The following is a 27,867-nucleotide window of genomic DNA, read 5'->3' on the forward strand; positions in this document are numbered from 1 at the left end:
GTGAGACAGGGATGATGGTGATGTAATTGAAGATGTGAGACAGGGATAATGGTGATGTAGTTGAAGATGTGAGACAGGGATGATGGTGATGTAATTGAAGATGTGAGACAGGGATGATGGTGATGTAGTTGAAGATGTGAGACAGGGATGATGGTGATGTAGTATGAAGATGTGAGACATGGATGATGGTGATGTAATTGAAGATGTGAGACAGGGATAATGGTGATGTAATTGAAGATGGGAGACAGGGATAATGGTGATGTAGTTGAAGATGTGAGACAGGGATGATGGTGATGTAGTTGAAGATGTGAGACGGGGATGATGGTGATGTAATTGAAGATGTGAGACAGGGATGATGGTGATGTAATTGAAGATGTGAGACAGGGATGATGGTGATGTAATTGAAGATGTGAGACGGGGATGATGGTGATGTAATTGAAGATGTGAGACAGGGATGATGGTGATGTAGTTGAAGATGTGAGACAGGGATAATGGTGATGTAGTTGAAGATGTGAGACGGGGATGATGGTGATGTAGTTGAAGATGTGAGACAGGGATGATGGTGATGTAGTATGAAGATGTGAGACAGGGATAATGGTGATGTAGTTGCAGATGTGAGACAGGGATAATGGTGATGTAGTTGCAGATGTGAGACAGGGATGATGGTGATGTAGTATGAAGATGTGAGACGGGGATGATGGTGATGTAGTTGAAGAAGCTGTGAGACAGGGATGATGGTGATGTAGTATGAAGATGTGAGACATGGATGATGGTGATGTATTACGAAGATGTGAGATGGGGATGATGGTGATGTAGTTGCGGATGTGAGACAGGGATGATGGTGATGTAGTTGAAGAAGCTGTGAGACAGGGAAGATGGTGATGTAGTATGAAGATGTGAGACATGGATGATGGTGATGTATTACGAAGATGTGAGATGGGGATGATGGTGATGTAGTTGCGGATGTGAGACAGGGATGATGGTGATGTAGTTGAGCATGTGAGACAGGGATAATGGTGATGTAATTGAAGATGTGAGACAGGGATGATGGTGATGTATTACGAAGATGTGAGACGGGGATGATGGTGATGTAGTTGAAGATGTGAGACAGGGATGATGGTGATGTAGTTCATGTTATCGTTGTTTATGAGGACATATTCTTAAACTGTATTTTATGAGGAACACTCTGACTCTGGGATGCAGGGTTTATGAAGTAGAATGGTGTCAGGTCTTCAATGATGATGGATATTGGCTGTGTTGACTTATTTCATGTAGCGGGTCAAATGATTGTACACGGGACACATGAATGACAATACAGGATGACACAAATGAATGGGACGGTTTTATTGATGCATCAAATAACATAAAACAATTCAATTATTAAAATGTCGCTTTACTTTCATCACAAATTATAATCTTTAATGTTTGAATATATTTTTGAATACATTAGGTTTTTACTTACAGTATGTGGTAAAAAAAAAAGTGTTTCTAAAATGTACGTAAGGCTTAAAAAATATATATTTTAACTACCAAATTGTCTAGATACTAAAACCGTCACTTATGACGCACTCAATGCATTGGAGAGGAATTCGTTAGCATTATTAGCATAACACTTAGAATTCCTGTCCAATGCATTGGAGAGGAATTCGTTAGCATTATTAGCATAACACTTAGAATTCCTGTCCAATGCATTGGAGAGGAATTCGTTAGCATTATTAGCATAACACTTAGAATTCCTGTCCAATGCATTGGAGAGGAATTCGTTAGCATTATTAGCATAACACTTAGAATTCCTGTCCAATGCATTGGAGAGGAATTCGTTAGCATTATTAGCATAACACTTAGAATTCCTGTCCAATGCATTGGAGAGGAATTCGTTAGCATTATTAGCATAACACTTAGAATTCCTGTCCAATGCATTGGAGAGGAATTCGTTAGCATTATTAGCATAACACTTAGAATTCCTGTCCAATGCATTGGAGAGGAATTCGTGCATTATTAGCATAACACTTAGAATTCCTGTCCAATGCATTGGAGAGGAATTCATTAGCATTATTAGCATAACACTTAGAATTCCTGTCCAATGCATTGGAGAGGAATTCGTTAGCATTATTAGCATAACACTTAGAATTCCTGTCCAATGCATTGGAGAGGAATTCGTTAGCATTATTAGCATAACACTTAGAATTCCTGTCCAATGCATTGGAGAGGAATTCTTAGTGTTATGCTAATGTAGTTTATGGGAACATATCCTGTATAATAATGTCTTCCCTACTCACCAGAGATCGTTTCTTCATACATTCCATCACCATGAGGAAGATCTGCTGGGCTTGACCGCGGTTGTAGTTAAACGTCTTCTGGATGGTGACCAGGAGCTGGTCCTTCACGCTATCACTGACCAAGCTGAGGGGAGACAGAGAGACTGGTCAGACCACCTCTACAGTCTACTCTTTAGACTGACCAAGCTGAGGCGAGACAGAGAGACTTGTCAGACCACCTCTACAGTCTACTCTTTAGACTGACCAAGCTGAGGGGAGACAGAGAGGCTTGTCAGACCACCTCTATAGTCTACTCTTTAGACTGACCAAGCTGAGGAGACAGAGAGACTGGTCAGACCACCTCTACAGTCTACTCTTTAGACTGACCAAGCTGAGGAGACAGAGACTCTGGTCAGACCACCTCTATAGTCTACTCTTTAGACTGACCAAGCTGAGGAGACAGAGACACTGGTCAGACCACCTCTACAGTCTACTCTTTAGACCTACCAAGCTGAGGAGAGACAGAGAGACTGGTCAGACCACCTCTACAGTCTACTCTTTAGGCAAAGATTATTCATGTTATATTCCATTTTAAAGTATTTGCGATGTGCTTCAGTTTGGAGTTTACATTCTTAGTACTATTCAGTTGGTTCCATTGTAACTAAATCAATTTTATTATATTTTTATTTAACCTTTATTTAACTATTTAATTAATTTAACTTAATAAATTAATTTAACTTAATTAATTTAACTTTATTCAAATCAGTTAAGAGCAAATTCATCAGAACACAGCCCTGTTCTAGTTCTGTTTCTGCTCGTGTGGACATTAGATCACAGCCCTGTTCTAGTTCTGTTTCTGCTAGTGTGGACAATAGATCACAGCCCTGTTCTAGTTCTGTTTCTGCTAGTGTGGACATTAGATCACAGCCCTGTTCTAGTTCTGTTTCTGCTAGTGTGGACATTAGATCACAGCCCTGTTCTAGTTCTGTTTCTGCTAGTGTGGACATTAGATCACAGCCCTGTTCTAGTTCTGTTTCTGCTAGTGTGGACATTAGATCACAGCCCTGTTCTAGTTCTGTTTCTGCTAGTGTGGACATTAGATCACAGGCCTGTTCTCGTTCTGTTTCTGCTAGTGTGGACATTAGATCACAGCCCTGTTCTAGTTCTGTTTCTGCTCGTGTGGACATTAGATCACAGCCCTGTTCTAGTTCTGTTTCTGCTAGTGTGGACATTAGATCACAGCCCTGTTCTAGTTCTGTTTCTGCTAGTGTGGACATTAGATCACAGCCCTGTTCTAGTTCTGTTTCTGCTAGTGTGGACATTAGATCACAGCCCTGTTCTAGTTCTGTTTCTGCTAGTGTGGACATTAGATCACAGCCCTGTTCTAGTTCTGTTTCTGCTAGTGTGGACATTAGATCACAGCCCTGTTCTAGTTCTGTTTCTGCTCGTGTGGACATTAGATCACAGCCCTGTTCTAGTTCTGTTTCTGCTAGTGTGGACATTAGATCACAGCCCTGTTCTAGTTCTGTTTCTGCTAGTGTGGACATTAGATCACAGCCCTGTTCTAGTTCTGTTTCTAATCCAACGTCCTATATACTGTCTCTAACATTAATTTGACATGTGTCTGACATGTATCTGACATGTATCTGCCATATATCTGACATGTATCTGACATGTGTTTGATATGTTTTTGAAATATATCTGAAATATATTTGACATATATTTGACATGTATTTGACATGTATCTGATATGTATCTGACATGTATCTGACATGTATTTGATATGTTTTTAAGCATATATTTGACATATATTTGACATGTATTTGACATATATTTGACATATTTGACATATAGTTCACATGTATTTGACATATTTGACATATATTTGACATATATTTGACATATATTTCACATATATTTGACATATATTTCACATATATTTGACATATATTTCACATGTATTTGACATATTTGACATATATTTCACATGTATTTCACATGTATTTGACATATATTTCACATATATTTGACATATATTTGACATATATTTGACATGTATTTGACATATATTTCACATATATTTGACATATATTTGACATATATCTGACATGTATTTGACATGTATCTGATATGTATCTGACATGTATCTGACATGTATTTGATATGTTTTTAAGCATATATTTGACATATATTTGACATGTATTTGACATATATTTGACATGTATTTGACATATTTGACATATATTTCACATGTATTTGACATATTTGACATATATTTGACATATATTTGACATATATTTCACATATATTTGACATATATTTCACATATATTTGACATATATTTCACATGTATTTGACATATTTGACATATATTTCACATGTATTTCACATGTATTTGACATATTTGACATATATTTGACATGTATTTGACATATTTGACATATATTTCACATGTATTTGACATATTTGACATATATTTCACATATATTTGACATGTATTTGACATGTATTTGACATATATTTGACATGTATTTGACATATTTGACATATATTTCACATGTATTTGACATATTTGACATATATTTGACATATATTTGACATATATTTGACATGTATTTGACATATATTTCACATATATTTGACATATATTTGACATATATTTGACATGTATTTGACATATATTTGACATGTATTTGACATATATTTGACATATATTTAACATATTTGACATGTATTTGACATGTATTTGACATATATTTGACATGTATCTGACATGTATTTGATATGTTTTTAAGCATATATTTGACATATATTTCACATGTATCTGACATATATTTGACATATTTGACATATATTTGACATGTATTTGACATATTTGACATATATTTCACATGTATTTGACATATTTGACATATATTTCACATATATTTCACATGTATTTGACATGTATCTGACATGTATTTGATATGTTTTTAAGCATATATTTGACATATATTTCACATGTATTTGACATGTATCTGACATGTATTTGATATGTTTTTAAGCATATATTTGACATATATTTCACATGTATTTGACATATTTGACATATATTTGACATATATTTGACATGTATTTGACATGTATTTGACATGTATTTGACATATATTTGACATATATTTGACATATATTTGACATGTATTTGACATATATTTGACATATATTTGACATATTTGACATATATTTCACATGTATTTGACATGTATTTGACATATATTTCACATGTATTTGACATATATTTCACATGTATTTGACATATATTTGACATATATTTGACATATTTGACATATATTTCACATGTATCTGACATGTATTTGATATATTTTTAAGCATATATTTGACATATATTTGACATGTATTTGACATATATTTGACATGTATCTGACATGTATTTGACATATATTTGACATGTATCTGACATGTATTTGATATGTTTTTAAGCATATATTTGACATATATTTCACATGTATTTGACATGTATTTGACATGTATCTGACATGTATTTGATATGTTTTTAAGCATATATTTGACATATATTTGACATATATTTGACATGTATCTGACATGTATTTGATATGTTTTTAAGCATATATTTGACATATGTTTGACATATTTGACATATATTTGACATATATTTGACATATATTTGACATGTATTTGACATGTATTTGACATATATTTCACATATATTTCACATATATTTGACATATATTTGACATATATTTCACATGTATTTGACATGTATTTGACATGTATCTGATATGTATCTGACATGTATTTGATATGTTTTTAAGCATATATTTGACATATATTTGACATGTATTTGACATATATTTGACATATATTTGACATGTATTTGACATGTATCTGATATGTATCTGACATGTATTTGACATATATTTGACATATATTTGACATGTATCTGACATTTATTTGATATGTTTTTAAGCATATATTTGACATATATTTCACATGTATTTGACATGTATTTGACATGTATCTGATATGTATCTGACATGTATTTGACATATATTTGACATATATTTGACATGTATCTGACATGTATTTGATATGTTTTTAAGCATATATTTGACATATGTTTGACATATTTGACATATATTTGACATATATTTCACATGTATCTGACATGTATTTGACATGTATTTGACCTATATTTGACATGTATCTGACATATATTTGACATATATTTGACATGTATTTGACATATATTTGACCTATATTTGACATGTATCTGACATATATTTGACATATATTTGACATGTATTTGACATATATTTGACCTATATTTGACATGTATCTGACATATATTTGACATGTATTTGACATATATTTGACCTATATTTGACATGTATCTGACATGTATTTGACATGTATCTGACATGTATCTGACATGTGTTTGATACGTTTTTGACATGTATTTGACATGTATCTGACATGCATCTGACATGTATTTGACATGTATCTGACATGCATCTGACATGTATCTGACATGTATCTGACATGTATCTGACATGTATCTGACATGTGTTTGATACGTTTTTAAGCATATATTTTTTTGCAGGTATGTGACCCAGGTCTGTTTCTCACCCGTCGTCCTCAGAGTATCTGTGTGCGAAGGAGATGATGTCAGAGGCCCGTCCACTGCCGTCACAGACCACCACCGGGACAGGGGGGTCCTCCCTCAGGCTCTCCAGGACTATGGAGATGACGTTGGGACCCCCCTCCAGGATCAGACAGACCAGAGGCACCCCCTGACCCAGACCTGGCAGAGGCAGACAAAACAACATGACCCCTGACCTGGCAGAGGTAGACAAAACAACATGACCCCTGACCTGGTAGAGGCAGACACAACAACATTACCCCTGACCTGGCAGAGACAGACACAACAACATTACCCCTGACCTGGCTGAGACAGACACAACAACATGGCCCCCTGACCCTGACCTGGCAGAGACAGACACAACAACATGACCCCCTGACCCCTAGCCTGGCAGAGGCAGACACAACAACATGACCCCTGACCCTGACCTGGCAGAGACAGACACAACAACATGGCCCCCTGACCCCTGACCTGGCAGAGACAGACACAACAACATGACCCCCTGACCCCTAGCCTGGCAGAGACAGACACAACAACATGACCCCCTGACCCCTAGCCTGGCAGAGACAGACACAACAACATGACACCTGACCTGGCAGAGACATACACAACAACATGACCCCCTGACCCCTAGCCTGGCAGAGACATACACAACAACATGACCCCCTGACCCCTAGCCTGGCAGAGACATACACAACAACATGGCCCCCTGACCCTGACCTGGCAGAGACAGACACAACAACATGACCCCCTGACCCCTAGCCTGGCAGAGACATACACAACAACATGGCCCCCTGACCCTGACCTGGCAGAGACAGACACAACAACATGACCCCCTGACCCCTGACCTGGCTGAGACAGACACAACAACATTACCCCTGACCTGGCAGAGACATACACAACAACATGACCCCCTGACCCCTAGCCTGGCAGAGACAGACACAACAACATGACCCCTGACCCTGACCTGGCAGAGACAGACACAACAACATGACCCCCTGACCCTGACCTGGCAGAGACAGACACAACAACATGACCCCCTGACCCTGACCTGGCTGAGACAGACACAACAACATGGCCCCCTGACCCTGACCTGGCAGAGACAGACACAACAACATGACCCCCTGACCCCTAGCCTGGCAGAGACAGACACAACAACATGACACCTGACCTGGCAGAGACATACACAACAACATGGCCCCCTGACCCTGACCTGGCAGAGACAGACACAACAACATGACCCCCTGACCCCTAGCCTGGCAGAGACAGACACAACAACATGACCCCCTGACCCCTAGCCTGGCAGAGACAGACACAACAACATGACCCTCTGACCCCTAGCCTGGGAGAGACAGACACAACAACATGTTATAATGATGATAAAGACAAATAGCAGCAAAACAAAGTTCCCAGACTTCGTTTTTTTTAAAGCTTTTTTAAAAATGGAACCTTGAATAATTTTCATAATGCCTCCTATATTAGTTCCTATTCATGTTGTTAGTCCTCAGACACAGTGGTGCCGCCTGTAGTCAGTATGTGGTCCTCAGACACAGCAGTGTTGCCTGTAGTCAGTATGTGGTCCTCAGTGGTGCTGCCTGTAGTCATTATGTGGTCCTCAGCGGTGCCGCCTGTAGTTAGTATGTGGTCCTCAGACACAGCGGTGCTGCCTGTAGTCAGTATGTGGTCCTCAGCGGTGCCGCCTGTAGTCAGTATGTGGTCCTCAGCGGTGCTGCCTGTAGTCATTATGTGGTCCTCAGTGGTGCCGCCTGTAGTCAGTATGTGGTCCTCAGACACAGTGGTGCTGCCTGTAGTTAGTATGTGGTCCTCAGACACAGCGGTGCTGCCTGTAGTCAGTATGTGGTCCTCAGCGGTGCCGCCTGTAGTCAGTATGTGGTCCTCAGCGGTGCTGCCTGTAGTCAGTATGTGGTCCTCAGACACAGCAGTGTTGCCTGTAGTCAGTATGTGGTCCTCAGACACAGTGGTGCCGCCTGTAGTCAGTATGTGGTCCTCAGCGGTGCTGCCTGTAGTCAGTATGTGGTCCTCAGACACAGCAGTGTTGCCTGTAGTCAGTATGTGGTCCTCAGACACAGCGGTTCTGCCTGTAGTCAGTATGTGGTCCTCAGCGGTGCTGCCTGTAGTCAGTATGTGGTCCTCAGACACAGCAGTGTTGCCTGTAGTCAGTATGTGGTCCTCAGACACAGCAGTGTTGCCTGTAGTCAGTATGTGGTCCTCAGACACAGCAGTGTTGCCTGTAGTCAGCATGTGGTCCTCAGACACAGCAGTGCTGCCTGTAGTCAGTATGTGGTCCTCAGACACAGCGGTTCTGCCTGTAGTCAGTATGTGGTCCTCAGCGGTGCTGCCTGTAGTCAGTATGTGGTCCTCAGCGGTGCTGCCTGTAGCCAGTATGTGGTCCTCAGACACAGCAGTGCTGCCTGTAGTCAGTATGTGGTCCTCAGACACAGCGGTTCTGCCTGTAGTCAGTATGTGATCCTCAGCGGTGCTGCCTGTAGTCAGTATGTGGTCCTCAGCGGTGCTGCCTGTAGCCAGTATGTGGTCCTCAGACACAGCGGTTCTGCCTGTAGTCAGCATGTGGTCCTCAGCGGTGCTGCCTGTAGCCAGTATGTGGTCCTCAGACACAGCGGTGCTGCCTGTAGTCAGTATGTGGTCCTCAGACACAGCAGTGTTGCCTGTAGTCAGTATGTGGTCCTCAGACACAGCAGTGTTGCCTCTAGTCAGTATGTGGTCCTCAGACACAGCAGTGTTGCCTGTAGTCAGTATGTGGTCCTCAGACACAGCGGTGCTGCCTGTAGTCAGCATGTGGTCCTCAGCGGTGCTGCCTGTAGTCAGTATGTGGTCCTCAGACACAGCGGTGCTGCCTGTAGTCAGCATGTGGTCCTCAGCGGTGCTGCCTGTAGTCAGTATGTGGTCCTCAGACACAGCGGTGCTGCCTGTAGTCAGCATGTGGTCCTCAGCGGTGCTGCCTGTAGTCAGTATGTGGTCCTCAGCGGTGCTGCCTGTAGTCAGTATGTGGTCCTCAGACACAGTGGTGCTGCCTGTAGTCAGTATGTGGTCCTCAGACACAGCGGTGCTGCCTGTAGTCAGCATGTGGTCCTCAGCGGTGCTGCCTGTAGTCAGTATGTGGTCCTCAGACACAGCGGTGCTGCCTGTAGTCAGCATGTGGTCCTCAGCGGTGCTGCCTGTAGTCAGCATGTGGTCCTCAGCGGTGCTGCCTGTAGTCAGTATGTGGTCCTCAGCGGTGCTGCCTGTAGTCAGTATGTGGTCCTCAGCGGTGCTGCCTGTAGTCAGTATGTGGTCCTCAGACACAGTGGTGCTGCCTGTAGTCAGTATGTGGTCCTCAGCGGTGCCGCCTGTAGTCAGCATGTGGTCCTCAGACACAGCAGTGTTGCCTGTAGTCAGTATGTGGTCCTCAGACACAGCAGTGTTGCCTGTAGTCAGTATGTGGTCCTCAGACACAGCAGTGTTGCCTGTAGTCAGTATGTGGTCCTCAGACACAGCGGTGCTGCCTGTAGTCAGCATGTGGTCCTCAGCGGTGCTGCCTGTAGTCAGTATGTGGTCCTCAGACACAGCGGTGCTGCCTGTAGTCAGTATGTGGTCCTCAGCGGTGCTGCCTGTAGTCAGTATGTGGTCCTCAGCGGTGCTGCCTGTAGTCAGCATGTGGTCCTCAGCGGTGCTGCCTGTAGTCAGTATGTGGTCCTCAGCGGTGCTGCCTGTAGTCAGCATGTGGTCCTCAGCGGTGCTGCCTGTAGTCAGTATGTGGTCCTCAGCGGTGCTCCCTGTAGTCAGCATGTGGTCCTCAGCGGTGCTGCCTGTAGTCAGTATGTGGTCCTCAGACACAGCGGTGCTGCCTGTTGTCAGCATGTGGTCCTCAGCGGTGCTGCCTGTAGTCAGTATGTGGTCCTCAGCGGTGCTGCCTGTAGTCAGTATGTGGTCCTCAGCGGTGCTGCCTGTAGTCAGCATGTGGTCCTCAGCGGTGCTGCCTGTAGTCAGCATGTGGTCCTCAGCGGTGCTGCCTGTAGTCAGTATGTGGTCCTCAGCGGTGCTGCCTGTAGTCAGCATGTGGTCCTCAGCGGTGCTGCCTGTAGTCAGTATGTGGTCCTCAGCGGTGCTGCCTGTAGTCAGCATGTGGTCCTCAGCGGTGCTGCCTGTAGTCAGTATGTGGTCCTCAGCGGTGCTGCCTGTAGTCAGCATGTGGTCCTCAGCGGTGCTGCCTGTAGTCAGTATGTGGTCCTCAGACACAGCGGTGCTGCCTGTAGTCAGCATGTGGTCCTCAGCGGTGCTGCCTGTAGTCAGTATGTGGTCCTCAGCAGTGCTGCCTGTAGTCAGTATGTGGTCCTCAGCGGTGCTGCCTGTAGTCAGCATGTGGTCCTCAGCGGTGCTGCCTGTAGTCAGCATGTGGTCCTCAGCGGTGCTGCCTGTAGTCAGTATGTGGTCCTCAGCGGTGCTGCCTGTAGTCAGCATGTGGTCCTCAGCGGTGCTGCCTGTAGTCAGTATGTGGTCCTCAGCGGTGCTGCCTGTAGTCAGCATGTGGTCCTCAGCGGTGCTGCCTGTAGTCAGTATGTGGTCCTCAGCGGTGCTGCCTGTAGTCAGCATGTGGTCCTCAGCGGTGCTGCCTGTAGTCAGTATGTGGTCCTCAGACACAGCGGTGCTGCCTGTAGTCAGCATGTGGTCCTCAGCGGTGCTGCCTGTAGTCAGTATGTGGTCCTCAGCGGTGCTGCCTGTAGTCAGTATGTGGTCCTCAGCGGTGCTGCCTGTAGTCAGCATGTGGTCCTCAGCGGTGCTGCCTGTAGTCAGTATGTGGTCCTCAGCGGTGCTGCCTGTAGTCAGTATGTGGTCCTTAGCAATGCTGCCTGTAGTCAGCATGTGGTCCTCAGCGGTGCTGCCTGTAGTCAGTATGTGGTCCTCAGCGGTGCTGCCTGTAGTCAGTATGTGGTCCTCAGACACAGCGGTGCTGCCTGTAGTCAGCATGTGGTCCTCAGCGGTGCTGCCTGTAGTCAGCATGTGGTCCTCAGAGGTGCTGCCTGTAGTCAGCATGTGGTCCTCAGCGGTGCTGCCTGTAGTCAGTATGTGGTCCTCAGACACAGCGGTGCTGCCTGTAGTCAGTATGTGGTCCTCAGCGGTGCTGCCTGTAGTCAGCATGTGGTCCTCAGCGGTGCTGCCTGTAGTCATCATGTGGTCCTCAGCGGTGCTGCCTGTAGTCAGTATGTGGTCCTCAGACACAGCGGTGCTGCCTGTAGTCAGCATGTGGTCCTCAGCGGTGCTGCCTGTAGTCAGCATGTGGTCCTCAGCGGTGCTGCCTGTAGTCAGCATGTGGTCCTCAGCGGTGCTGCCTGTAGTCAGCATGTGGTCCTCAGCGGTGCTGCCTGTAGTCAGTATGTGGTCCTCAGCGGTGCTGCCTGTAGTCAGCATGTGGTCCTCAGCGGTGCTGCCTGTAGTCAGCATGTGGTCCTCAGCGGTGCTGCCTGTAGTCAGTATGTGGTCCTCAGCGGTGCTGCCTGTAGTCAGTATGTGGTCCTTAGCAATGCTGCCTGTAGTCAGCATGTGGTCCTCAGCGGTGCTGCCTGTAGTCAGTATGTGGTCCTCAGCGGTGCTGCCTGTAGTCAGTATGTGGTCCTCAGACACAGCGGTGCTGCCTGTAGTCAGCATGTGGTCCTCAGCGGTGCTGCCTGTAGTCAGCATGTGGTCCTCAGAGGTGCTGCCTGTAGTCAGCATGTGGTCCTCAGCGGTGCTGCCTGTAGTCAGTATGTGGTCCTCAGACACAGCGGTGCTGCCTGTAGTCAGTATGTGGTCCTCAGCGGTGCTGCCTGTAGTCAGCATGTGGTCCTCAGCGGTGCTGCCTGTAGTCATCATGTGGTCCTCAGCGGTGCTGCCTGTAGTCAGTATGTGGTCCTCAGACACAGCGGTGCTGCCTGTAGTCAGCATGTGGTCCTCAGCGGTGCTGCCTGTAGTCAGCATGTGGTCCTCAGCGGTGCTGCCTGTAGTCAGCATGTGGTCCTCAGCGGTGCTGCCTGTAGTCAGCATGTGGTCCTCAGCGGTGCTGCCTGTAGTCAGTATGTGGTCCTCAGCGGTGCTGCCTGTAGTCAACATGTGGTCCTCAGCGGTGCTGCCTGTAGTCAGTATGTGGTCCTCAGCGGTGCTGCCTGTAGTCAGTATGTGGTCCTCAGCGGTGCTGCCTGTAGTCAGTATGTGGTCCTCAGCGGTGCTGCCTGTAGTCAGTATGTGGTCCTCAGACACAGCGGTGCTGCCTGTAGTCAGCATGTGGTCCTCAGACACAGCGGTGCTGTCTGTAGTCAGTATGTGGTCCTCAGCGGTGCTGCCTGTAGTCAGCATGTGGTCCTCAGACACAGCGGTGCTGCCTGTAGTCAGTATGTGGTCCTCAGCGGTGCTGCCTGTAGTCAGCATGTGGTCCTCAGCGGTGCTGCCTGTAGTCAGCATGTGGTCCTCAGACACAGCGGTGCTGCCTGTAGTCAGCATGTGGTCCTCAGACACAGCGGTGCTGCCTGTAGTCAGTATGTGGTCCTCAGCGGTGCTGCCTGTAGTCAGCATGTGGTCCTCAGCGGTGCTGCCTGTAGTCAGCATGTGGTCCTCAGACACAGCGGTGCTGCCTGTAGTCAGTATGTGGTCCTCAGCGGTGCTGCCTGTAGTCATCATGTGGTCCTCAGCGGTGCTGCCTGTAGTCAGTATGTGGTCCTCAGACACAGCGGTGCTGCCTGTAGTCAGCATGTGGTCCTCAGACACAGCGGTGCTGCCTGTAGTCAGTATGTGGTCCTCAGCGGTGCTGCCTGTAGTCAGTATGTGGTCCTCAGCGGTGCCGCCTGTAGTCAGTATGTGGTCCTCAGCGGTGCTGCCTGTAGTCATCATGTGGTCCTCAGCGGTGCTGCCTGTAGTCAGTATGTGGTCCTCAGACACAGCGGTGCTGCCTGTAGTCAGCATGTGGTCCTCAGACACAGCGGTGCTGCCTGTAGTCAGCATGTGGTCCTCAGCGGTGCTGCCTGTAGTCAGTATGTGGTCCTCAGCGGTGCTGCCTGTAGTCAGCATGTGGTCCTCAGCGGTGCTGCCTGTAGTCAGCATGTGGTCCTCAGCGGTGCTGCCTGTAGTCAGTATGTGGTCCTCAGCGGTGCTGCCTGTAGTCAGCATGTGGTCCTCAGCGGTGCTGCCTGTAGTCAGTATGTGGTCCTCAGCGGTGCTGCCTGTAGTCAGTATGTGGTCCTCAGCGGTGCTGCCTGTAGTCAGCATGTGGTCCTCAGCGGTGCTGCCTGTAGTCAGCATGTGGTCCTCAGCGGTGCTGCCTGTAGTCAGTATGTGGTCCTCAGCGGTGCTGCCTGTAGTCAGCATGTGGTCCTCAGCGGTGCTGCCTGTAGTCAGCATGTGGTCCTCAGCGGTGCTGCCTGTAGTCAGTATGTGGTCCTCAGCGGTGCTGCCTGTAGTCAGCATGTGGTCCTCAGCGGTGCTGCCTGTAGTCAGTATGTGGTCCTCAGCGGTGCTGCCTGTAGTCAGCATGTGGTCCTCAGCGGTGCTGCCTGTAGTCAGCATGTGGTCCTCAGCGGTGCTGCCTGTAGTCAGCATGTGGTCCTCATAGGCCTCAGACACAGTATTAATGTCAGGGTAGTTGAAGTCAGAGGTGACAGCTGAGCATCCCTTTGTTGTCCCTGCCTTATCATGATCTCCAGGCATAGGATGACAAAGGGAAACCCACAGGTCACATAGATCAGCTCCTCACCGGGGTACAGCAGTGCAGGACAGGCTCTCTCTGATCAACACACCTAAAGAAGCCTGGACTATGACAACACGAGGGTACCTTGTATCTCAGACTCTAATACGGTGTATAGTTCCAACATTAGCATTAACATTAGATGATTCATGGTAAATATTAAGTTGTTCTGGTCTGAGACCTGAAGACTTGTTGTTAGTTTGCTCCCTCTGCTAATGCCTCGGTCTTTAGCTCAACGGGCTTACACTGCCTGGTGTCACACAGACAACCCCCCCCTCACTCCCCCCCACCAATCTGTCAGACTTACGTGTGTTGATCTTCTGCAGGGAGATGTGTTTCTCCAGCTGACGGCGAAGACGGACCTCCGCGCCGTACTTTCCCCGGGTCCCGTTATCTGCTAGGATGAAGTGGGAGTGGCTGTTGTTGAGGACAGACAGCTTGGACATGGGGTTGGACATGGCCTGGTACGGACGTGTCACCTGGGCGGGAGACATATAATAACATCATGTTTAACGTGGAGTTGAATTGAGGAGTTGAGGAGTTGAATTGAATTGAGTTGAGGAGTTGAATTGAATTGATTTGAGGAGTTGAATTGAGTTGAGGAGTTGAATTGAATTGAGTTGAGGAGTTGAATTGAATTGATTTGAGGAGTTGAATTGAGTTGAGGAGTTGAATTGAATTGAGTTGAGGAGTTGAATTGAATTGAGTTGAGGAGTTGAATTGAATTGAGTTGAGGAGTTGAATTGAATTGATTTGAGGAGTTGAATTGAATTGATTTGAGGAGTTGAATTGAATTGAGTTGAGGAGTTGAATTGATTTGAGTTGAGGAGTTGAATTGAATTGATTTGAGGAGTTGAATTGAATTGAGTTGAGGAGTTGAATTGAATTGAGTTGAGGAGTTGAATTGAATTGAGTTGAGGAGTTGAATTGAATTGAGGAGTTGAATTGAATTGAGTTGAGGAGTTGAATTGAATTGATTTGAGGAGTTGAATTGAATTGAGTTGAGGAGTTGAATTGAATTGAGTTGAGGAGTTGAATTGAATTGAGTTGAGGAGTTGAATTGAATTGAGTTGAGGAGTTGAATTGAATTGAGTTGAGGGGTTGAATTTAATTGAATTGAGGAGTTGAATTGAATTGAGTTGAGGAGTTGAATTGAATTGAGTTGAGGAGTTGAATTGAATTGAGTTGAGGAGTTGAATTGAATTGAGTTGAGGAGTTGAATTGAATTGATTTGAGGAGTTGAATTGAGTTGAGGAGTTGAATTGAATTGAGTTGAGGAGTTGAATTGAATTGATTTGAGGAGTTGAATTGAATTGAGTTGAGGAGTTGAATTGAATTGAGTTGAGGAGTTGAATTGAATTGAGTTGAGGAGTTGAATTGAATTGATTTGAGGAGTTGAATTGAGTTGAGGAGTTGAATTGAATTGAGTTGAGGAGTTGAATTGAATTGAGTTGAGGAGTTGAATTGAATTGAGTTGAGGAGTTGAATTGAGTTGAATTTAAATAGAGAATCACACACCTTAACAAGTTCCCAAGTTGCAGTTATCTGTGACTTACGTCTCTTCCTATCAGATCCTCCTTGTTCTCCACGATGCCCCATGGAGCGATCCCGATGGCACACACTTTCCCCCTGGACTTTGAGGAGTGGTCCTTCAATGCATCTCCTACATGCCGGATCACCCCTAGGATACACATGGAGCCCGTTCAGCACTAATAAGAGACATGGACTCAGACTCCAACATGCCGGATCACCCCTAGGATACACATGGAGCCCGTTCAGCACTAATAAGAGACATGGACTCAGACTCCTACATGCCGGATCACCCCTAGGATACACATGGAGCCCGTTCAGCACTAATAAGAGACATGGACTCAGACTCCTACATGCCGGATCACCCCTAGGATACACATGGAGCCCGTTCAGCACTAATAAGGGACATTCAGACACGAGTAGAATGGACTCAGACTTGAACACGAGGGACTTGGTACTCGACTCGGACTCAGACTTGAACACTAGGGACTTGGTCCTCGACTCGGACTCAGACTTGAACACTAGGGACTTGGTCCTCGACTCGGACTCAGACTTGAACACTAGGGACTTGGTACTCGACTCGGACTCAGACTTGAACACTAGGGACTTGGTCCTCGACTCGGACTCAGACTTGAACACTAGGGACTTGGTCCTCGACTCGGACTCAGACTTGAACACTAGGGACTTGGTCCTCGACTCGGACTCAGACTTGAACACTAGGGACTTGGTCCTCGATTCGGACTCAGACTTGAACACTAGGGACTTGGTCCTCGACTCGGACTCAGACTTGAACACTAGGGACTTGACTCAGACACAGACTTGAACACTAAGGAATTGGTACTCGACTCGGACTCAGACTTGAATATTAGGGACTTGACTCAGACTCAGACTTGAACACCAGGGACTTGGTACTCAACTCGGACTCAGACTTGAACACCAGGGACTTGGTACTCGACTCGGACTCAGACTTGAACACTAGGGACTTGGTACTCGACTCGGACTCAGACTTGAACACTAGGGACATGGTACTGGACTCAGACTTCAACACTAGGGACTTGGTACTCGACTCGGACTCAGACTTGAACACTAGGGACTTGGTACTCGACTCAGACTTGAACACTAGGGACTTGATACTCGACTCGGACTCAAGATTTAGTGACTTGCCTACGTTGCCGTTGGTTGCTAGATACCTCAGTGAGCATGTCAGTGAATGTAACACACCGTTAGCAAACTGGAGTACGTACCAGTGCTGACTCCGCCAGTGAGTATCCAGGCCCCGGTGGTGACTGCAGCCTGGATCAGACCCTTTCCAAACACCTGTTTTAGTTTGGGCTGCAAGTCAAAGTTCTGCAGTCCCCGTGGACGGAGATGAGCAGGGTGGGGAGCTCCAGCTGCCAGTCTTTCACCATCAGGTGGAGCATGTTGTCTGGCTTGGAATCATACGCCACGCGGATGTACTGAGGGGGAGAGATGGACGGAGAGAGAGGAGGAGTAAATGACAAAGGGGTTGAAGACATTTAATACAAACGCCACATGGATGTACTGTAGGGGAGAGATGGATGGAGAGAGTGAACAAGATGATGGTGGCATGGTTCATGTCTTCATGGTTCATGTCTTCATGGTTCATGTCTTCATGGTTCATGTCTTCATGGTTCATGTCTTCATGGTTCATGGTTCATGTCTTCATGGTTCATGGTTCATGTCTTCATGTCTTCATGGTTCATGTCTTCATGGTTCATGTCTTCATGGTTCATGTCTTCATGGTTCATGTCTTCATGGTTCATGTCTTCATGGTTCATGTCTTCATGGTTCATGGTTCATGTCTTCATGGTTCATGTCTTCATGGTTCATGGTTCATGTCTTCATGGTTCATGTCTTCATGGTTCATGGTTCATGTCTTCATGGTTCATGGTTCATGTCTTCATGGTTCATGTCTTCATGGTTCATGTCTTCATGTCTTCATGGTTCATGTCTTCATGGTTCATGTCTTCTTGGTTCATGTCTTCATGGTTCATGGTTCATGTCTTCATGGTTCATGTCTTCATGGTTCATGTCTTCATGGTTCATGTCTTCATGGTTCATGTCTTCATGGTTCATGTCTTCATGGTTCATGTCTTCATGGTTCATGGGGCGGCAGCGTAGCCTAGTGGTTAGAGCGTTGGACTAGTAACTGGAAGGTTGCGAGTTCAAACCCCCGAGCTGACAAGGTACAAATCTGCCGTTCTGCCCCTGAACAGGAAGTTAACCCACTGTTCCCAGGCCGTCATTGAAAATAAGAATCTGTTCTTAACTGACTTGCCTGGTAAAATAAAGGTAAAATTTATATTAAATGTCTTCTTGGTTCATGTCTTCATGGTTTATGAGGACATTCTATTTCAACTACTGTTAAAGTTGAGGAGAGATGAGAGACTGAAGGGTTGAGGAGGAGAGGAAAAAGGGTCAGGAAGTGAATGTATAAATGGAGGATGCCTCAAAGGAATGAAGGAAAGAAGATGGCGTCTAACCATGGCCTTGTTGACATGTCCTCCTCCCTGAAACTCCATGATGCCGTATGTGTCTGTGGGCGTGGCCCGTGTGTGTTTAAGCACGGACCAGCGTTCCATGGGCACCGCCCCCTGACCGATCTGACCTGCCTCTTCCGCCACCCTAGTGGTCGCCCCTGGGATGACGGCCACATGCTGGTTCACTACCTGACCACAACTGCACCTGGAGGTAGAAAGGGAGGACATTGGGGGTTATAAATGCTTATTGCTGGTGTTATAATGCATTATAACCACTTCATAGTGCTTTCTACATGTTGGTTTGTAAAGTGTTAACGGAAGCGCGATGGAATGTGGAACACGAACAGACTGATGGTGGTAACAGCTATGAAAGATGACTAGTAGTAGCTTCGTCAACGTAGCATAAAGCTACATCACCATGTTACTGACAGCTGTTACGGTTCATGTTTGTGTGCTGACCAATTTCAGCGGCATCTCTGTTTGCTGTAGATCTATCTGAGTGTGTGTGTGTGTGGGGGGGGGTGGTGGTCACGTTAAATCCCCACAATCACCACCATGTGAAAGGATTTGGGCCTTAATAAGGGATTTGGGCCACGTAACGGCAGGTTGTTTTTCAATTTTCTTTTTTTTTTACTGAGAGCGTTTCGGTACGAGTGGAGATTTCATTAAGTCTACGTCCCAAATAGCATCATGTTCCCTTTGTAGTGCACTACGTTTCACCACTACGTTTGACCAGGACTGATAACAGTGCCCTATATAGGGCATAGGATGCCACTTGGGATGTACACTAAATTCTACAGCACTCTAAAAACATTTATTTTATTAAAACTGGGTCATTGAAAGCCCTCTCTCTCTCTCTGCCTCAACAAATGATCTGCTGCTCAACATGGAAGCATATGAGAACAGTGAGGAACAAGGAAAATTGGATCGGTGGAAAGAGTGGAGTGAATGGGTAACCTGTTGGGTTCTGGGAGAACAGGGGCATGAACGGTACCTGTTGGGTTCTGGGTAAAGAGTGGAGTGAATGGTAACCTGTTGGGTTCTGGGAGAACAGGGGCATGAACGGTACCTGTTGGGTTCTGGGTAAAGAGTGGAGTGAATGGTAACCTGTTGGGTTCTGGGTAAAGAGGGGCATGAATGGTACCTGTTGGGTTCTGGGTAAAGAGGGGCATGAACGGTACCTGTTGGATTCTGGGTAAAGAGGGGCATGAACGGTACCTGTTGGGATCTGGGAGAACAATGGCATGAATGGTACCTGTTGGGTTCTGGGTAAAGAGTGGAGTGAATGGTACCTGTTGGGTTCTGGGTAAAGAGGGGCATGAATGGTACCTGTTGGGTTCTGGGTAAAGAGGGGCATGAACGGTACCTGTTGGGATCTGGTAGAATAGTGGCATGAATGGTACCTGTTGGGTTCTGGGTAAAGAGTGGAGTGAATGGTAACCTGTTGGGTTCTGGGAGAACAGGGGCATGAACGGTACCTGTTGGGTTCTGGGTAAAGAGTGGAGTGAATGGTACCTGTTGGGTTCTGGGTAAAGAGGGGCATGAATGGTACCTGTTGGGTTCTGGGTAAAGAGGGGCATGAACGGTACCTGTTGGGATCTGGTAGAACAGTGGCATGAATGGTACCTGTTGGGTTCTGGGTAAAGAGGGGCATGAATGGTACCTGTTGGGTTCTGGGAGAACAGGGGCATGAACGGTACCTGTTGGGTTCTGGGAGAACAGGGGCATGAACGGTACCTGTTGGGTTCTTTGCTGGGAAATATTTGGATACACTCTCTTTTCTGAAACGTCTTCTCAATCCAAGCTTTGTGGGCCTACAAGAGAGAGATTCATGGTTTAGACTTCAGAATCACTCGACTCTGGTAAACACTATGTCGTAAAAAAAAGCACTACCATTAAATCCATCCGCATAATTAAATACTTTAATAAATAGCTTGGATACATTATATAGTGGTACTACTATAGACCAGAGCCCTGTTCCCTATATAGTGGTACTACTATAGACCAGAGCACTATTCCCTATATAGTGGTACTACTATAGACCAGAGCCCTATTCCCTATATAGTGGTACTACTATAGACCAGAGCCCTATTCCCTATATAGTGGTACTACTATAGACCAGGACCCTATTCCCTATATAGTGGTACTACTATAGACCAGAGCCCTATTCCCTATATAGTGGTACTACTATAGACCAGAGCCCTATTCCCTATATAGTGGTACTACTATAGACCAGAGCCCTATTCCCTATATAGTGGTACTACTATAGACCAGAGCCCTATTCCCTATATAGTGGTACTACTATAGACCAGAACCCTATTCCCTATATAGTGGTACTACTATAGACCAGAACCCTATTCCCTATATAGTGGTACTACTATAGACCAGAACCCTATTCCCTATATAGTGGTACTACTATAGACCAGAGCCCTATTCCCTATATAGTACACTACTATAGACCAGAACCCTATTCCCTATATAGTGGTACTACTATAGACCAGAACCCTATTCCCTATATAGTGGTACTACTATAGACCAGAGCCCTATTCCCTATATAGTGGTACTACTATAGACCAGAGCCCTATTCCCTATATAGTGGTACTACTATAGACCAGAGCTCTGTTCCCTATATAGTGGTACTACTATAGACCAGAGCTCTGTTCCCTATATAGTGGTACTACTATAGACCAGAGCTCTGTTCCCTATATAGTGGTACTACTATAGACCAGTGCCCTATTCCCTATATAGTGGTACTACTATATACCAGAGCCCTATTCCCTATTTAGTGGTACTACTATAGACCAGAGCCCTATTCCCTATATAGTGGTACTACTATAGACCAGAGCCCTATTCCCTATATAGTGGTACTACTATAGACCAGTGCCCTATTCCCTATATAGTGGTACTACTATATACCAGAGCCCTATTCCCTATATAGTGGTACTACTATAGACCAGAGCCCTATTCCCTATATAGTGGTACTACTATAGACCAGAGCCCTATTCCCTATATAGTGGTACTACTATAGACCAGAGCCCTATTCCCTATATAGTGGTACTACTATAGACCAGAGCCCTATTCCCTATATAGTGGTACTACTATAGACCAGAGCCCTATTCCCTATATAGTGGTACTACTATAGACCAGAGCCCTATTCCCTATATAGTGGTACTACTATAGACCAGAGCCCTATTCCCTATATAGTGGTACTACTATAGACCAGAGCCCTATTCCCTATATAGTGGTACTACTATAGACCAGAGCCCTATTCCCTATATAGTGGTACTACTATAGACCAGAGCCCTATTCCCTATATAGTGGTACTACTATAGACCAGAGCCCTATTCCCTATATAGTGCACTACTTTCTACAGGAGCCCTATACCCTACATAGTGCACTACATTCTACAGGAGCCCTATTCCCTACATAGTGCACTACTTTCTACAGGAGCCCTATTCCCTATATAGTGCACTACTTTCTACAGGAGCCCTATTCCCTACATAGTGCACTACATTCTACAGGAGCCCTATTCCCTACATAGTGCACTACATTCTACAGGAGCCCTATTCCCTACATAGTGCACTACATTCTACAGGAGCCCTATTCCCTACATAGTGCACTACATTCTACAGGAGCCCTATTCCCTACATAGTGCACTACATTCTACAGGAGCCCTATTCCCTACATAGTGCACTACATTCTACAGGAGCCCTATTCCCTACATAGTGCACTACATTCTACAGGAGCCCTATTCCCTACATAGTGCACTACATTCTACAGGAGCCCTATTCCCTACATAGTGCACTACTTTCTACAGGAGCCCTATTCCCTACATAGTGCACTACATTCTACAGGAGCCGTATGGGTCTAGCTAATTACTGGTAGAATGCTGCTTTCTATTGTAACATTCAGGCACAAAAACTCTTATTTCTTGATGGAACAAATCCTCTTAACCACAACGCTGGTCACCTAATCCTGCCTAAACGCTCAAAGAACAGGGCAGTGTGTGTGTGTGTGTGTGTGTGTGTGTGTGTGTGTGTGTGTGTGTGTGTGTGTGTGTGTGTGTGTGTGTGTGTGTGTGTGTGTGTGTGTGTGTGTGTGTGTGTGTGTGTGTGTGTGTGTGTGTGTGTGTGTGTGTGTGTGCATTCATGCGTGTATATGTGACGCCAAATAAACCTAATGACTCTGTGTTGTGGTTTTGCCATAGTGATTAACAGGTCACTCTACTGCAGGGGGCAGGGGGTCCTGTCTGTCGCAGAGCACTCTGGGAAATACATTCACTCTGGATAATGGTGGTTTAAAACCAAGTCCCAACAAATAGTGACTGGGCACATCTTGGATTCATTTAACAAATAGTTAGTATTTATATCTTATGAAACGGTAACTAACCTCACACATAGTTTTACTCAAGTTTTAACAAAAAAAATATTATTTCAGAGATTTGGATGTAAAAGTTTGTTCGTTGCAAATGGTTAAAATAGTAAAACAATTAGTAAACACAGGCCTCTTAGCCGCAGATAATATCAAACTCATCTAGTCAACGCCTCAATGGAGCCAGACAGCGTTCCACCGCTCATTAATATCAACCTGGTAAACAGTCTGCTACAACATATTACCACTCATTAATATCAACCTGGTAAACAGTCTACTACAACATATTACCACTCATTAATATCAACCTGGTAAACAGTCTACTACAACATATTACCACTCATTAATATCAACCTGGTAAACAGTCTGCTACAACATATTACCACTCATTAATATCAACCTGGTAAACAGTCTGCTACAACATATTACCACTCATTAATATCAACCTGGTAAACAGTCTGCTACAACATATTACCACTCATTAATATCAACCTGGTAAACAGTCTACTACAACATATTACCACTCATTAATATCAACCTGGTAAACAGTCTACTACAACATATTACCACTCATTAATATCAACCTGGTAAACAGTCTACTACAACATATTACCACTCATTAATATCAACCTGGTAAACAGTCTACTACAACATATTACCACTCATTAATATCAACCTGGTAAACAGTCTACTACAACATATTACCACTCATTAATATCAACCTGGTAAACAGTCTACTACAACATATTACCACTCATTAATATCAACCTGGTAAACAGTCTACTACAACATATTACCACTCATTAATATCAACCTGGTAAACAGTCTACTACAACATATTACCACTCATTAATATCAACCTGGTAAACAGTCTACTACAACATATTACCACTCATTAATATCAACCTGGTAAACAGTCTGCTACAACATATTACCACTCATTAATATCAACCTGGTAAACAGTCTACTACAACATATTACCACTCATTAATATCAACCTGGTAAACAGTCTACTTCATAAATAACATATTACCACTCAGAGCGGAATCAATTTGAACTTGTTTAAAATCTAGTTTCAACCAGTTCCTGGGAAAGAAAGGTGAAAAGGGACAAAGAATACAGTAAATTCTGTAAATAACAAGATCAGTTCCTGGGAAAGAAAGGTGAAAAGGACAAAGAAGACAGTAAATTCTGTAACTAACAAGATCTTTTTTTTTTTTTACTTGGCAAGTCAGTTAAGAACAAATTCTTATTTATAATGACAGCCTACACCGGCCAGTTCCAGACGACGCTGGGACTCCCAATCACGGCCGGTTGTGATACAGCCTGGATTTGAACCAGGGAGTCAGTAGTGACGCCTCTTGCATTAGAGATGCAGTGCCTTTAGACCGTTGCGCCACTCGGGAGCCCGGAGAGGAAGTTGGCCAAAAAACTCTGCCATGCTAACTCCTAACTCCTAACTCCTAACTCCTAACACCTAACTCCTAACTCCTAACTCCTAACACCTAACTCCTAACTCCTAACACCTAACTCCTAACTCCTAACTCCTAACACCTAACTCCTAACACCTAACACCTAACTCCTAACTCCTAACACCTAACTCCTAACACCTAACTCCTAACTCCTAACACCTAACTCCTAACTCCTAACACCTAACTCCTAACACCTAACTCCTAACTACTAACTCTTAACACTTAACTCCTAACTCCTAACTCCTAACTCCTAACACCTAACTCCTAACACCTAACTCCTAACTACTAACTCTTAACACTTAACTCCTAACTCCTAACTCCTAACACCTAACTCCTAACTCCTAACTCCTAATTCCTAACTCCTAACACCTAACACCTAACTCCTAACACCCTACACACTATAGAGTACACTACAGATGTAGATTGACCACAGATTGACTAAAATTTTAGATTGACCAAAGTTTTGAAACTAATTTACTTTTATAACAATTCAATTATGAACTTTTAAAATCAGGGTGCTTCCGAAATAAGCATTTTGTTCAGAGATCTATTCCTCATGTGGAGTTGTTCTGGAGACGACGTAACATAAGAGGTTTTTAACCTTTCTTTAACGAGGCAAGTCACTTCGGAAGAAATTCTTATTTACAATTACGGTCTAGGAACAGCAGGTTAACTGGTCTAGGAACAGTGTGTTAACTGGTCTAGGAACAGCAGGTTAACTGGTCTAGGAACAGTGGGTTAACTGGTCTAGGAACAGTGGGTTAACTGGTCTAGGAACAGTGGGTTAACTGGTCTAGGAACAGCAGGTTAACTGGTCTAGGAACAGTGGGTTAACTGGTCTAGGAACAGTGGGTTAACTGGTCTAGGAACAGTGGGGTTAACTGGTCTAGGAACAGTGGGTTAACTGGTCTAGGAACAGTGGGTTAACTGGTCTAGGAACAGCAGGTTAACTGCCTGTTCAGGGACAGAACGACAGATTTGTACCTTGTCAGCTCGGGGGGTTGAACTTGCAACCTTCTGGTTACTAGTCCAACGCTCTAACCACTAGGCTACCCTGCAATGACAGCCTAGCGGGGAACCTGTGGTTTTAGAGGTTAACATAGAGGTTATTTGTTCGTCGATGGAACTGTCTCTAAATTGCTATTTTAAATGTTTTTTTATAATAATTTCCTCAGATTCCATTTCCCTCTATATGTTGTCTCCCATCCTAAGTTGGTGGAACATAACTCAACACCTCTCCTATTGCACCTCAAATGAATCCCCTGCCTATAAGAAAGGAACAAAGTTGACCATCAAAAGTTTCTACACCAAAGAAGATAGTGTTTCCTCGATACATCAGAAAAAATGAAGAACCACTTACCCTGAGTTGAAGAGTAACCAGTCGAAACTTCAAGAGGAGCACAAGAGTAACCCAACACCCAACTACTAGTAAAGAAGAACTCAAGAACTCAAGAACTCTCTTAGAACTCAAGAACTCTCTTAGAACTCAAGAACTCTCTAAGAACTCAAGAACTCTCTTAGAACTCAAGAACTCTCTAAGAACTCAATAACTCTCTTAGAACTCAAGAACTCTCTAAGAACTCAAGAACTCTCTTAGAACTCAAGAACTCTCTTAGAACTCAATAACTCTCAATAACTCTAAGAACTCTCAATAACTCTAAGAACTCTCAATAACTCTAAGAACTCTGAAGAAACTTCACACCAGCCCAGCCCTAGCTCCAGCTCTCTAGCTGCTCTCACCCGGGTCCTCCTAACCCACTGAAGCCCAGCAGATATGAAACGACATGACTTTATGAAGCGGGGCTCATATGATGAGCATGTGAGCCGGCTCTTTGTTCAAGCCTTGGTCTCATGACTTCAGTTCAAGGTAATCCTTTTGAGAGTCTCATGACCCATATCAGTCCCTGCTCCCCTCCATGCACACAGGGCATGTTCATCCTGGGCTGGAACGAGAACCAGAAAGAACCAACCCCCCCCCACCCCCCACCCCCTCTCTCCTCACTATTCTCTCTAACTCAAACTCTGCTAGAGAACGTTCTTCTCTCTAACTCTCTCTCCTCACTAATCTCTCACTCAAACTCTGCTAGAGAACGTTCTTCTCTCTAATCTCTCTCTCCTCACTAATCTCTCATCTCAAACTCTCACTCAAACTCTGCTAGAACGTTCTTCTCCTAACTATCTCTCCTCACTAATCTCTCACTCCAAACTCTGCTAGAGAACGTTCTTCTCTCTAACTAATCTCTCTCAAACCTCACTAACTCTCTCTCCTCACTAACCTCTCACTCAAACTCTGCTAGAGAACGTTCTTCTCCCTAACTATCTCTCCTCACCAATCTCTCACTCAAACTCTGCTAGAGAACGTTCTTCTCCCTAACTATCTCTCCTCACTAATCTCTCACTCAAACTCTGCTAGAGAACGTTCTTCTCCCTAACTATCTCTCCTCACTAATCTCTCACTCAAACTCTGCTAGAGAACGTTCTTCTCTCTAACTATCTCTCCTCACTAATCTCTCACTCAAACTCTGCTAGAGAACGTTCTTCTCCCTAACTCTCTCTCCTCACTAATCTCTCACTCAAACTCTGCTAGAGAACGTTCTTCTCTCTAACTCTCTCTCCTCACTAATCTCTCACTCAAACTCTGCTAGAGAACGTTCTTCTCTCTAACTCTCTCTCCTCACTAATCTCTCACTCAAACTCTGCTAGAGAACGTTCTTCTCCCTAACTATCTCTCCTCACTAATCTCTCACTCAAACTCTGCTAGAGAACGTTCTTCTCCCTAACTATCTCTCCTCACTAATCTCTCACTCAAACTCTGCTAGAGAACGTTCTTCTCCCTAACTATCTCTCCTCACTAATCTCTCACTCAAACTCTGCTAGAGAATGTTCTTCTCCCTAACTCTCTCTCCTCACTAATCTCTCACTCAAACTCTGCTAGAGAACGTTCTTCTCTCTAACTCTCTCTCCTCACTAACCTCTCACTCAAACTCTGCTAGAGAACGTTCTTCTCTCTAACTCTCTCTCCTCACTAATCTCTCACTCAAACTCTGCTAGAGAACGTTCTTCTCCCTAACTATCTCTCCTCACTAATCTCTCACTCAAACTCTGCTAGAGAACGTTCTTCTCCCTAACTATCTCTCCTGGTTGTTGAAGAAGAAAGAGGAAGAAAGAAAGAGGAAGTTATAATAACCAGAAGAAGAAAAAAAAACATATTTTAAAAAAAGTAGTGGAACAAAAGTAATGTTTTATCGTGTGTCAACCCCCTGCTGCTCTGAGTGAACTCCATTTGCATAATTGAGAGAATTGGGCACAGGATGGATGTTGTTGTTGAAAGGGGTTTTGTTGAAGA

The 27,867-nt window shown here is 44.6% G+C and overlaps 1 protein-coding gene and 1 long non-coding RNA gene across 3 annotated transcripts; both read right to left on the reverse strand.

Annotated features, from left to right (window-relative positions):
* Window positions 1-1,329: 1,329 nt before the first annotated feature.
* LOC127918448 (transient receptor potential cation channel subfamily M member 1-like) lies at window positions 1,330-26,294 on the reverse strand. Its single transcript, XM_052501720.1, is given in 9 exon segments — window positions 1,330-2,403; window positions 6,906-7,080; window positions 14,955-15,126; window positions 16,204-16,328; window positions 17,422-17,535; window positions 17,538-17,634; window positions 18,682-18,883; window positions 20,416-20,492; window positions 25,882-26,294. Coding segments are annotated over 7 exon segments (948 nt in total). The 5' UTR covers window positions 18,781-18,883; window positions 20,416-20,492; window positions 25,882-26,294; the 3' UTR covers window positions 1,330-2,237.
* LOC127918449 (uncharacterized) lies at window positions 7,087-8,516 on the reverse strand. Of its 2 annotated transcripts, none has more exons than XR_008100023.1 (3): window positions 7,511-8,516; window positions 7,390-7,432; window positions 7,087-7,305 (listed from the first exon to the last, which is right to left on the reverse strand). It is a non-coding gene; the product is annotated as an uncharacterized LOC127918449 (long non-coding RNA). The 2 variants fall into 2 exon arrangements; XR_008100022.1 differs by having other exon boundaries at window positions 7,390-7,475.
* Window positions 26,295-27,867: the final 1,573 nt, after the last annotated feature.

The sequence above is a fragment of the Oncorhynchus keta genome, unplaced genomic scaffold, assembly GCF_023373465.1.
Source record: "Oncorhynchus keta strain PuntledgeMale-10-30-2019 unplaced genomic scaffold, Oket_V2 Un_contig_14236_pilon_pilon, whole genome shotgun sequence".
Classification (NCBI taxonomy): Eukaryota; Metazoa; Chordata; class Actinopteri; order Salmoniformes; family Salmonidae; genus Oncorhynchus; species Oncorhynchus keta.